The 12898-nt window shown below is 37.9% G+C and overlaps 1 protein-coding gene across 1 annotated transcript in view; it reads right to left on the bottom strand.

Moving 5' to 3' along the window:
• The window catches only part of NALCN (sodium leak channel, non-selective), a 251553-nt gene that overhangs the window by 154744 nt on the left and 83911 nt on the right, over positions 1-12898 (bottom strand). Inside the window, exons 7-9 of the mRNA XM_009333336.1 lie at positions 5246-5388; positions 5028-5132; positions 2089-2175 (exon numbers count right to left, since the gene is read on the bottom strand). Of these exons, the coding sequence (XP_009331611.1) occupies positions 2089-2175; positions 5028-5132; positions 5246-5388 (335 nt within the window). The remainder of the gene's footprint in view (positions 1-2088; positions 2176-5027; positions 5133-5245; positions 5389-12898) is intronic.

Genomic DNA, 12898 nt, shown 5'->3' on the forward strand with positions numbered 1-12898 from the left:
GATCTCCAGAGTCCCTCTCCATTCCTTTAGCCACTAGGGTATTTCCTCTCCCTATGCACAGTATAGTTTGTGGCGGAAGTAAATTCTAAATAACTCAATACACTGAATAAGTGGAGTTTCACCAAAGCACAGACCCAGACCCATGTCACTGCTGAAACAGAACTTTTAATAATGTTCCCTTTTGTATTTGGAGCAGTAATATTTACAGAGCCCAGAAAGGAATTAATAAAACCAAACTTCCTGCAAAATTTAATTAAAATGATACAGGGCGATAGAGAGTCTTCACTACCTTTTTCTAAGAACTCCATCCTTCACAGGATATTGAATGACAATATACTTAGCTAATAAAGGTCAGAAGAATGCATATTAATTGAATGTGTCCTAAAGGCAGGATATATATTCTCCAATCTGATTAATTATTTCCTAAATTCAAATTTATGCACCACGTTCCTCTTAAGGAACAAAACCCACTCAAACCCTTAGAAAATAACTACGACATCTCTCACTAGGGACTTAAAGCATAAAGAATGCCTTTAATATATTGCAAAGGCTTTAAATACATGACTTTTTTAGGAAGTCTATTTTCTTTTTACTTTGGATTGATAGAACTGAAACAATAATGCATGGTGAGATGAATAAAGGTGTGTGTGTTTTTCCAGACTTTGAGATTTTGCTTTCTTTGGGCTGTATTTTAGTCTATATTTAATAAGAATAAAGCCTATTTTGGGCACTATCCTAATAAAATAATATTTTAATGCATTGCTTTCCTTTGGATTGCTTTCCTTGGATTGACATCCAGCAAGGTCATAGATTACTGGAAACCCTGCAGATGTTGCACAAAGGGATGAAGAATGAGAAGAAAACTGCTAGTTGAGTTGCAATTATAAAAAGTTGCAGCACCCACTGATGCATGTTGTTTATATTCCCTGGAACACAACTTACTGTGTGTTCACGTGATTCCTAAAAGGGGCAAGAATGCAGTACTATGGACAAAGGCAGACCAGATTAAGTCAGATGCTATCTTAACTTTCATCTGGAGGAGTTTTCATTGTGAGTTCAGCTACATTTTAGCCACATACCTGAGACTGATACTTGAGAACACCACAAATGATGTTCCTGTTGCTGTCAAAATCAAGAATTAAATTTGGGAAGAGGAATTATCAGTTAAGACATATGCTATAATTAAATATATGGCAGTGGTTTGACAAAACAGAGATATTTGAGAGTGAACAGCTTGTGGAGGGGATGAAGGTGCTTGCCAGCTTAGTGTTCAGCAATGTACATGCTGCCAACAAGTACATGTATTTTAGTTTACACATTAAACCAAACATAACCAAAACTGCCAGCAAACATCGTGCTATCAGATTGCTGTAGTAGATTTGGCTTTCTACTCTGAAGCAATTTGGTTTCATCCAGAAGTGACTTTAACTTGCAAATAAAAATTTGAGCTGCTGGACAATGTGCTGTAATAAAAAGGGTTTTATAAAAATATTACTTATCTTAGTCTGGATTTATTTAAACAATGAGGATAGAGTTTTACAAACTCACCTATATCCAAGTGAGAATATTAAATCTGGAAGTTTCAAACACTGTATGGCTTACTACCTACATGACTCTTCCCCCTTCTTCTGTGAGCCTATTTTCAGGATGGAACAAAAGAAATGAGGTACTTCTGTGTTTATTATGATTAGTCATGCTTCTTGGCATGTTACTGTATTTTGCAGTTAATAAAAAAGCATTTCTGTTGTGAATAACCTAGGAATGGAATCAGTTTGTATATAAAGTCTGAGAGATAAAGGATGATTACTTACATTATTTTATATTTAAAAAATCTAAAATCTTTCTCTCATGAGGACACAAAACAGAGCCTTTATAAGGAATGCATTTTTCTAATCTTCTCCTTTTGGGTGTGGTATATCTTTTTTTGTTGATCTGTGATATTCAAGAACAAGCCTCCACTGCAGAAAGCAATGGATTTAAAGAAATTTATGACTAAAACTGTTGTAGCTATTTCTCACCACAGTCTCCTTATGCCAACATTTGAGTGGTGCTGGTTACACACTGATTTATTAAAAAGCAATGTCATACCTGTAGACATGCAGGAGCTCTGCCCTGGGGTTTATTCACATCAACAGCCACAAGCTGCCAACCTCCAGCAGCATCTTCATGAAACATCTTGAAAGGGAAAATTGTTGTCAGAAATGTTTTACATGCCAATAAATACAAGTGAAATCTAATACATTCCCCTTCAGGACCTGCATACATTTTGATGATCACTAGTTTAAAATAAGAGGGAAATGGTTCTTACTGCTACAGAAAAAAAGCAACATACTCTTTTTCCAACATTAATAGATTCTGACTTTTACTCAGATAACATCAAACACAACATGTCTCTATTAGTCCTAATGTAGAAACCAATGCAATTGATCTCTGATCAGTATCATTAGATGGTGGTACCTGTTCAGTGTAAATTCCTTACTAAGGTAAGCTTATCCTGAGGAAACACAAATACATTGTGACCAAAAAATAAGTTTCATGGTGCATTTGGAAATAATAGAAAACCTTGTCTTTTTTACCGGCAAAATTATTTTACTCCAAGGATCAGACGTTATTTTTGTTGCACTGATGCATATCAAGAGTAGCTGTACAGTCCTTCTGTGGGTGATGTGGGTTGACAGTTGGACTCGATGATCTTTTAGAGGTCTTTTCCAACCTTAATGATTCTATGATTCTATGATTCTATGATTCTGCACTGTTACCCAGAGCTTATAACTTGAAAGAATTGCTGAATGATATCTGGGCTCTAATGATGTCAGTGGAAAAGGCTCTCTTGACCACAGTGGTATTCACATTTTACCAATAACCTCTGGAAGCATAGGTGTAGGCATTCTGGCTTTTTTTTTTCCCCTCAGAAATTAGGACACAAAAAGATGCAGACTGCTGGACATAAGGAACAGTGAGAAACCATGTCTGGAAGTGATTAACACTGTCCTTGAAAATGTCCTTGAGGAAAAATTAGTGGCTCTAGCATTTTGAATTGCCACCTTAGAGTCTGCATATACTATGTAATGAAGTGTGGCAAAGTTCCCACTTGACTCCCACCTTTTCCTTGACACCCAGTGCCCAAACAAGTCACCTCTAGAACACAGCCACAGCAGCGTGTTTGAAGCTTAAAAGCCATCCTGAGAGAAGTGCTCATTAGACTGGGGACAGTCTCACACAAATACGGTCGTAATGCTGCTGAGTCCTTATGTAGCATCTCTGCACCAGGCAGAGTTGCCAACTCAGATCAGCACTGAGTTACTTCTCCTTGTACCATACTTTACTGTGCAGTGCTAAAGCGCTTTACAAGAACCTCTTTTATCCTTCTCCAGAGACCCCTTCCTTGACTTTGACTCTCGGACACTCATTTTCTTTTCTATAGGACTAAGTTTCAGGACTAGTTTAATGATTTATGAAGTGGGCAAATGAAGCAAGACATTGTTGCTTTTTCTCAAGGATATTTCATGCACAAAACAAGCATGTTTTTTAACTTTCGTCTGGTGCTTTAAACAAGAAACCCTGCAAGAAATTCTCTGCCCTTCTTAATACAGAAAAGATAAATTGTTTTTGTAGTTCGGTAATCTGGGCTCCCTTTATGTTCCATTATGCCAGTGACTCAAGGAACAAAGTAACCATTCGCTTGTCTGCAGCCAACATGCTATTTTCATTTTGCATGATGCAATTTATATTCAACATGTTCATATTCTTTGGCATGATGACATTATTTTTGGAATTTCTTTTATCCTTGAAATCCCTTAATATTGGCTGCTTCTTGAGTTTCCCTAAATTGATCTTTCTGTTCCAGCTTCTAGTTCAGAGTATGTTGGTTAAGCCTATATGGCTCAGGAATTTGTCCCATCAAAGATGAAACGAACATTACGTTCCTCAGGCTAAGTATGTGTCACGTGGAAAAGTCCTTTCTTTTTGTTAGATTTTAAACTGATATCACCAAGTCTGCTTTGACAAAGACATATACAGAGTAAAAGTATTGCCACAAAGTCTATTTGAGGCAAAAAACATAGCAGCAGGCAGAAAAGGACTAGATTTACATATGGATTACAGCAATATCCAAAGGAATATCAGAAAATATTTAATAAGTAATTTTGAAACACTTAAATCCTCTGGCTTAAGAAAATAAATAATCTCTAGCTACAGGGGTTAGAAAAATTTTCCTCAAGGGTATGTTTCTCATATCTGTCTTCCTAAGGGCTTTTTGCAGGCAGTCAGTACTGGTCCCTCTTACAGATGGCAAACTGCACTAGCCTGGAAAAACCTGGCCTTTTGTACATTCAGGATACATAATATGATTGTTACAATAACAAGTGGGAGAATTTAAATCTGAACCCACTAGCCCTCGTTTTTCATACTGGGTCTTTCACACTACCCAGCCCACACATAGCACCCTTCCTATCATGGCTTCTTCCTACCTGTTACCTCATATTCAGGGTCTCACTTTCTGTGGCTACCTCAAATATTAGCATGGCTCTTTCATTGCCTCAGCACCTCATTCCTCCTTGGTCTCAACATGCCCTTCTCAGTTCCAGGACCAGCTTCCCCAAACACTTCAGCTACCCTCTGACCTCTCTTCTTCCAGCTACAGCTTGCAATTTCAGCTCTTCTTCCTTAGCACAGAAAGTGATATTCAATAGCAACCCTAATTCCAAACCCACCAATGACATGATAAAAAAGCATTATCCTACTTCATTAAAAGAAAATAAAAACTAGCGATAACATACCCAGCCATATAGAGAACCATATTACAGTCTTCTCTATTATTCTTTTTTAAGAAAGCCTAGTTGGATAATATACCCTAGGATTTAATTTTATATGAAAATTCATGTATCAACTTTAAAATACATGTAGTAACATGCAAAGTCAAATAAATCAGATAAAATAATAATTAACAGGAATTTTTGGTTTATTATTCATTCATAAACTAAACCCAATCAAGTCCCCAGAGAATCTCAGTATCTCAGGTGCTTCACCTGGGTGGTGGCAGTTGAAGTAGTACTGCTCCTGGACCCCCACATCTGCTGGAACTGCACTCTAATTTCTGCAAACGTTTCAATGATGACTGCGATGAAAACATTCTGAAAAAATGAAAGAATGGCTGACACAAAGCTCCTCAAGCAGAAAAGAGAAGAAATTCATTCTAATATGATCTACATTTCAGACAGGTTTAAAAGAACACATTTTTCAGTACCTTAACAAGCCAGGCCAGAAAGAAAATTAAGGTGATGAAATAGAAATATGAACGCCATCGGGGAAAGCTGTCGATTGCTCGGTACATAAGGAACACCCAGCCTTCCTGAGAAGCAGCTTCGTAAACAGTAAATATGCTTGTGCCTGTCAGAGGAAAAATGAAAATGTTTAGCATTAAGCCTTCCCCTGCAAGTTTCCAGTATCAGCAAACAATAATCTTTTATCTATTTTATTTTCCTTTTCTCTAAAGGGTATCGATCAGCTCTCTTTTCCTCTCCTCAAAGAGAAGTTTTTCAGGTGCATTTCCACATTTCTTCCTTTTGCAATTGAATACGAATTGGTATTGTATCAGACCGGACTCCCTTCTCTCCCTGGACACACATGCATAATAATCCCTTAGATGGGTTCACTGGCAGCATGCAAATGTCTCCAAAGGCAGAATTTGTCCCATCATGTGACTTCAGCAGCATCCGCAGAAAAAGGCAGATTTAATTAAAACTATCAGGATCAACATTCAGTAGGTGAAAGAAATCACTGTTAATATCAGCAACACTGAGTAAGCAGCAATACACTGAGAAGGTGCCCGACACTAGCAAGCACAGTTAAGCGTCTAAACAAGCTACTCAACAGTTTCAAAATTCAGGCAGATAGCTGCATTGACATACATGTGTTGCCTTAAAAAACGTTAAAGCAGTTCTAAGTTGAACTTCCCGTATCTCTCTGGGGAGGGGGGGATGAGATGAAAGAAAAGTTATGAGGGGTTTATGTGTGCAGAAACCATTCTGGAATAAAAGCTACGAAGTTACTCATTTTAAACTTAAGATCCAAACTCATCCTAATGTCTGAGGGATAATATGCTCCAGCCAGCTCCCCCTTCCTCCTCATCTCTGCAACGAAAGCTTCAAAATACAGACTACAGTTAGGGCTCGAACGGCATTCTTGTTTGAAGTAATTTTTTGTTCTGAGAAGGAAAACAATTTAACTGTGAAATTAAACTGAAATCTCACAAACTGCTGTGAAATCGTGGAATTGTCCTACAGCCACCTGCTAGCTCTGCTCCACTACTGCTTCGTTTCATGAAGTATCTTGGATAAAAGAGAGGGAGCGTGAGGAGTACTGCCCTTAGCAAAACATAGCAGCTGCTAGCAACAGATAGTAAGCATGAACCAGCCGACTATCTGATCCTGTTCACAGAGAAAGGAATTCCTGAGTCCAGGAGTTTCCCAAAAAAATCACACCAGCCTGTAAGGAGCTCTGCAGTGTTATTCTCCCACTGAATTTGCAGAATCTACATCCTTTTGTCTGCTAACACAGGTGGGATGAACCTGGAAGTGTTTTTGCCTTAGGGAGTCCATTTTGCAGATAAATCTTCACTGATAAGAGGAGACAGGGATGAATGGAATTTTTTCTGTATAAACTTGCTTGTTTGATATGTAGGTGTTGAATGGTTAACATGGTCATGGTGGGCAGGCAAAAATGTTAATCCTTTCTGTTAATTTTTCTGGTTATTGGATTCCTTCCTATTTACCGCATTTGCTTCTCAGGACCAAGGGACAGAAATAAAAATAAAAGGAAAGAAAAAGCATTCAAGTGTAGATAGCAAAACCCTTTCTGTTTCTTCAGAAAAGAGAGTGGTCTCTATCAATACTGAAATATTCATCAGTGATGACTTCATGGGTATTTTGCATTTCAAAAATTCATAAAGTAATGGTTCAATTATCTAATATTATACTGTTGCTGAACTGATTAAATTCTTGAACAAAACAGTGCTGTTGAGGACAGGCAGAGATTAAGAAAAAAAAAAGGAATCTATTAAAAGTTGCTGGCTAGGAAACTGTAATTAGTCATTACCAATGGGAAAGTCACAGTGAAGATTAGTAAAATAGCGGGGATGTCATGCAAAGTATTTATAACATATACACTGGGCTATCTGCCACAGTAAAGCAATACTGTCAATGGACAAAAATGCACAATTAAGCCAATTAAAATAATATGTGTTAGTCTGTGACACTAAAGTAAAAATATGGCTTCTATATAACTGGTACAGGTGTTCTTAAGGCTACTAGAAAGCAATCACCATTAAGAATATACATTGTTACTTAACATATTTGACTAGAAAGTAATAAAGCTTTCAATACTGATGCCAGAAACCATGCTGTTAATTATCTCTGTAAATACTGTTTCAACTGGATACAGAATAAAGGCATGACAGTAAGGGATCCAACACCATGAAATGCTTTGTTTGCAAAAAGAAGACTAATTCTTAGTTAACATCTGCCTTACTGCATGTTTTGCTCTTCTAAAAGTTACATTTGAAGAAAATCAGCAACTGATCCTATTTTTTCTGAGTATTTCTTTAATATCCAACTACTTCTTTCCAAAGCCAACATGTAAGTTATTAAAAAGACTCTCCTTTCACAGCAGCATGCCCTGTTTTTCTCACCATGTTCAAATCCATACGGAGGGAGAGAGAGTATCAAAATTTTAAGTGATGGTGGGATACATCGCAAAAAGCCAGACATGGCGATGCTGCCATGTATGAAACCGAACTTATGCCCCTTAGATCAAATGGCAAAATCCTCCTTTTCCACGGGTGTCAGTACCCTGTCTATCAGTGACATAGCGTCTTCTGCTGCTGCTTCAGAGGGCTTAAGTCCTGGCCACATAGTGCTAGGAGTCCCATGGTTAGGGCACATGAGAGCACAGGACCCTGCGTAAATCAAGCAGGAATATTGGTGGCAGGGGGAACGAGGGCCTGAAAACCTGCTGAGCCTGGCTATTCAGACACATAACAGGCCCCATTTACTTCAAAGTGTAGTCATCTCTTGTCAGCGTCCCAAACATTTACATCAAGATTCATCCAATCTAACTACAGGCATCAGTGAGACATTTCAGCCGTGAAAAAGCTTTGAACCCTGAAGAGGGTTAAACAGATGACTATAATGACTTTACTCATCAGTTTAGGCATGTTGGCATGGGTAACTTGCTGAATTTGGGACTAGGATTTCAACATCTGCATCTAGAATATTGATAAATCTTAGTAAATAAAAATTTCTAAAAAATATTTATGATAATTCTCCTATTTGTTCAGATGGCTAAACCTTGGTGGCAAGAAAGATTAAAGTAATTTAGGAGGAACTTTCTGACGACAACAGAAGTAAAATAAAGGAATATCTTTGAATTTTTTTTTTGTTTCAGTGCTTTTGTTTGAACTTGTCTAATAAATTCCACATTTTGATGTTACAGTAAAACAATTCCTTTAACCACACTGATGGTTAATCAAAACAAGGAAGGAAAACATTTCTCAATACACAGATTAAAACTAAATAAATCAATATCATAATCTTTATCAGTCTCAAAAGACTGCTTTTATGCAACCAGTAAACACTTCTACCTTTGGAACTGTTTTACAACTGCACGTGGTCATTATCAAAAGAAAAAAAAGTCCAGAAAAGGAAAGATTTAGTGAAGTATGGGAAAAGAGACTGAATCTTGCTCAACTTATGCAACATTTTCACCTGCTTCATACCTTATGGAAGAAAAGACAGCAATCAGAGACAACTGTATCCCTACTAATAATGCATGTTTAGGTATATGGGCATGCAGCACTGAAATGCAGGGGGCTTATGCCTTCTTCAATACATGTTTCTTTCAGATCTACCAGCTGGGAGCATTAGCCTGAAGGGGCATGGAGGAAGCAGTTGCTTTAACACCCAAATGGTTGTAATAAAAGAAAATTCTACTGGTTTCCATGCCATTCCAGGGAGTAAGGTCACCGGGCTCTTCCATGCTATACAAATGAATAGAGTAGCAGGGAGAAAGGAATTGAAAGAGCTGGAGTACATAGGTGATGATTTTCCATAGGGGAGTGAAGAAACCTATCCTGCCAAAACCCTACCTTCTAAATACCTGAAGAATATAGAAGGAATTTATTTAAAAAAAAGGACTCATAGTTGACATAAGAGAATAATAGTATCACTATGCAGGGATGCTATTTTACATAGTATGTTTTATATTTATGCGTATTTTCTAAACACACAGGATTTTCTGCTTGTTTCTGTGCCTCTGTCACACCACCATGCTCTGCGACATCAGCTCTTGCTATAATCAGCTCATTCTGCCAATGGACATCATGAAAAAGGGAGTGCACTGAATAACGCTGTAGTTTTATAACTGCAGAATTAAAGGAGCGGAGCTAAAAGGTCACATGGAAAATTCATCAAATCTGGAAACATAACCCTTTCCTCCTAACTCTATGTTACGTTCTTGCTTCTAGATTCAAAATCCTGTATTATTAGTGGATGCGCGACATCGAGGTGTTGTCTTTTATTAATATCTTTGTGCTATGTGATTGGTAGGTATTCTGAGTGAGAAAACTAAGCTTAGGTATGCCATTGACTCCAGCATTTTCTGCATGTGTAACCTGTGTTTATTGACTACCTAGGTTTACCACATCAGGGTTCTCTCAGTTTTCTTGTGCCTGCTGTGAAGCTGCTGAGAAAGAAAGTTTACAGGAGGGCCACTTTACGTTAAAAAAAAAAAAAAAAAAAAAAAAAGTTTGATTTTGTAATTTTTTCTTTTTAATCAGGAATTATTCAGGCAAGTAAAAATGCATGCGTTGTTATTAAAAGCTTAAAACACTGCGTACTGTCACAGACAAAATGCCTCAGATGCCAGACAGGAAGATGCTCCTTTTCCTTACTTTACAGTAGCCACGAGATGGCGATGGTGCACCTCGGGCACATCTGGAACATCAGCCAGCGGATGGGCTACCATCCCAGAGGGCGCCGGCTGATAACCTCCCGGTGCGCTGGCAAAAGGATTGATTTTTCTATTTCCCGGCAAAACTAAGCAGCCTTCTAGCAGGTGGTGCTGCCTAATTTAACTCCATTTGTTGTGCTGAATACTGAAAGGTAGCCTTCCTTAAGATGGTCTTGTGGATGTTATGGCCAAGAAGAAACGGCCTCTCACTTAGGCTCCAGAAATGTTATCATCAACCCTGTTTCTGTCCCTGCTCACTTTCACTGATAAAATCATGAAGCTGAATGTTCCTGCAAAGCATGGATATTCTGACCAGTCAGCTTTTAATTTATGTCTTATCTTTCAGTATCAAGTTATTTGTAAAACATTGCGTGCAGTCAGGGTTTTCCATCTGTCTTACACTATTGCTTTGGTGAAACTAGAAGGGAATAAAAATTACTCAGAAATGCAAGGATAAAGTTGTTAGCACTTCTGGGAAACAGCTGGTAGATAGGACTGAAATCAACAAAAAGATCAAATCCTGAAGAGCTTCATGGGGTTTCTTGCTTGTCTCCGAGTGAGCGATTCGGTCCCAAACCAACTCGTATCAGCCAGTTCGCGAGCCAGCAGAAATAAGGAGGAAAAGAAGAAAAATGAAACCTGCCAATGCTCTGCACCTCCTTTGAAACCTCAAACCCCAGTGCCATTTCCCTGTGACTGAGCTGTGGAAAAGGTGGCAAAATGGAAACTGTGCAGAGCACTGATTTACAACAGCAGAAAAAACACACTGCCGATCTGAACACAGTATTTTAACCTTTGTAAGTGTAGTGACTTCAAACATACAGCAGTGGTGTGTTACTGATTCTTCATTTTGAAAATGTTTTCTTTAGAGAAGATGAAGCTTCTACATATGAGAAGAGACTATACACAAAGACTGTATGCATAAAACCCCTGATTAGGAGACAAAGAAACATCACAAATGTAAGCGCTAGGATCAATGCAATTTGTTCTAAAGAGTTAGTAATGGAAAGATGGAAAGTCAGCCAACTTTCAGCCAAAATTTTGATGGACTTAGTTGCACTGTTTGCAAGTACTTCAGAAATTTGTTCACTATTCAGAAGTGTTAGCTTGCTAATGTGAATGTGGCAATGTTGGCATATGTACTGACTGCACAGGGTAAAAAGGAGCATGGCAGTTCATGCTTAGTTAAACCATTAGTGTCTTACATGTGATAGTGCTTGTGCTCCCTGATGTAGCATTTTATGCTTTACAAAGCGAAATCTGTTTTACATTTGCGAACAAGTCCATGGTGTAAACAGGGACAACCATTCTTCAAAATGACTTTAGGTGTGCATGTTTACAGATATTTAGCCTGACTAACATTTATATTTGCTTTTCTTTAATACTTTTTTGATTAAAATGCTCCTCAGCTATATGTTCACAAATAACCTAGCAAATAAGGATCCAAAATGTCATCAGAGCTCATAAGCTGGCTTTATGTGCATAAATACTGCCTGCTTTTTCCTTTTGGCAATTACACAGCTGTAGTGCTAATATACACTCTCTCATAATCACTGCTTTTTTTGTGTGTGGCAGCTTTACAAAATTTACTGGCAGTTGATGAGAATCAAGGAAATGCTGAGCTGTGAATTGTTCACACCTCACACACCGCTACCTGGAAGCTCTGAAGCACAGTCAACAGCTCCCACCTCTCCTTCTCCCCAGAGAGCCTTTTTAAGGATGCAACTTTTCTCAGATCCCTGGGCTCCCATCCTCAACAGAACGGACAGACCTTCAGGCTGGAGCCTGGAAGTAGGACACTGCCATAGCTGTGTTTTTCCCTATCAGGGAATCAAACTGTAACATACTCGCTTCTCAGATCTAGAAATCAAGAATACAGAAATCCCTAGGCCTTGGTTTTAAGAGTGACAAATGCTGTGAAGATGGGCCTGCCACCACCTCAGTCTTTCTAATGAAACATCTCTGATTTGAAGTACAGTCACAGTAGAGTAAATGACTGCTACGCTAAATGTTGTGACAAAACTGTGTAACAAAAAACGTTAAACAGAAGAAACTCTATCATTTATATTAACTTATTCCTTTTAAAATGAGCCACCTTTTTATAGGACTGTTTCTTCTTCTTTTAAAATATATTATGTATGTAGATGCCTTTAAACTCATACAGTAAAAGTGACAGTCCAGAAACCAAACATTCAGAAATTCACACAAATTTTCACATTTAAAATTTAATGAACACTTTAAGGGTTATCATATTAAACAGACAAATTTAAGGCATGTTCTCAGTAGAGTCATTATGTATTTGAATTGTCATTCAGCCATATATTAAACATTGGGAATGACTATTAAAATCAAGGTAGTGATGGATCCCTTTGTTAGAGAGAGAATGAAGTATGCAAATCTTCCTTGACACAAGGCATGTAAATTCAGCATTGACTTTCATACACTGTCAGCCAAAACTATTCACTTGTTGCATCAACATTTTTTGCCAATAGTTATAGACAGAGCAATCTAATTCATTTTAAGTGCAGTCATGAAACAGCAAAGCTAGCATGCATCGTGGCATCAACTAATTTGCTTAATTAATAAAAAACGTATCTGCTTTGTAAGAGGAAAGAAGTATCAAAGAATGAAACCATAGAACATATTGACGTAGTAACATTTCTGTATCTAGAGTGACCATGATGATATTTTACCCAAGAGCAGAGTTAAATAAGAAGCATGCCTGTAAGCTTTACCACGAGAGATCATTTCATCAAGTCTTGAGTCTGGTCAACTAGTAGCAACTGTCTCAAAAGTGTGAAAATGTGTGGAGGCAGAAAAAATGCAATAAAAGAAAAGATGTAGGAGCTAGTGAGAACATGCATTAGTGATTCAGCTGAACAGAAGAGTAACT

This window comes from Pygoscelis adeliae, unplaced genomic scaffold (genome assembly GCF_000699105.1).
Source record: "Pygoscelis adeliae isolate BGI_AS28 unplaced genomic scaffold, ASM69910v1 Scaffold48, whole genome shotgun sequence".
NCBI classification, from domain to species: Eukaryota; Metazoa; Chordata; class Aves; order Sphenisciformes; family Spheniscidae; genus Pygoscelis; species Pygoscelis adeliae.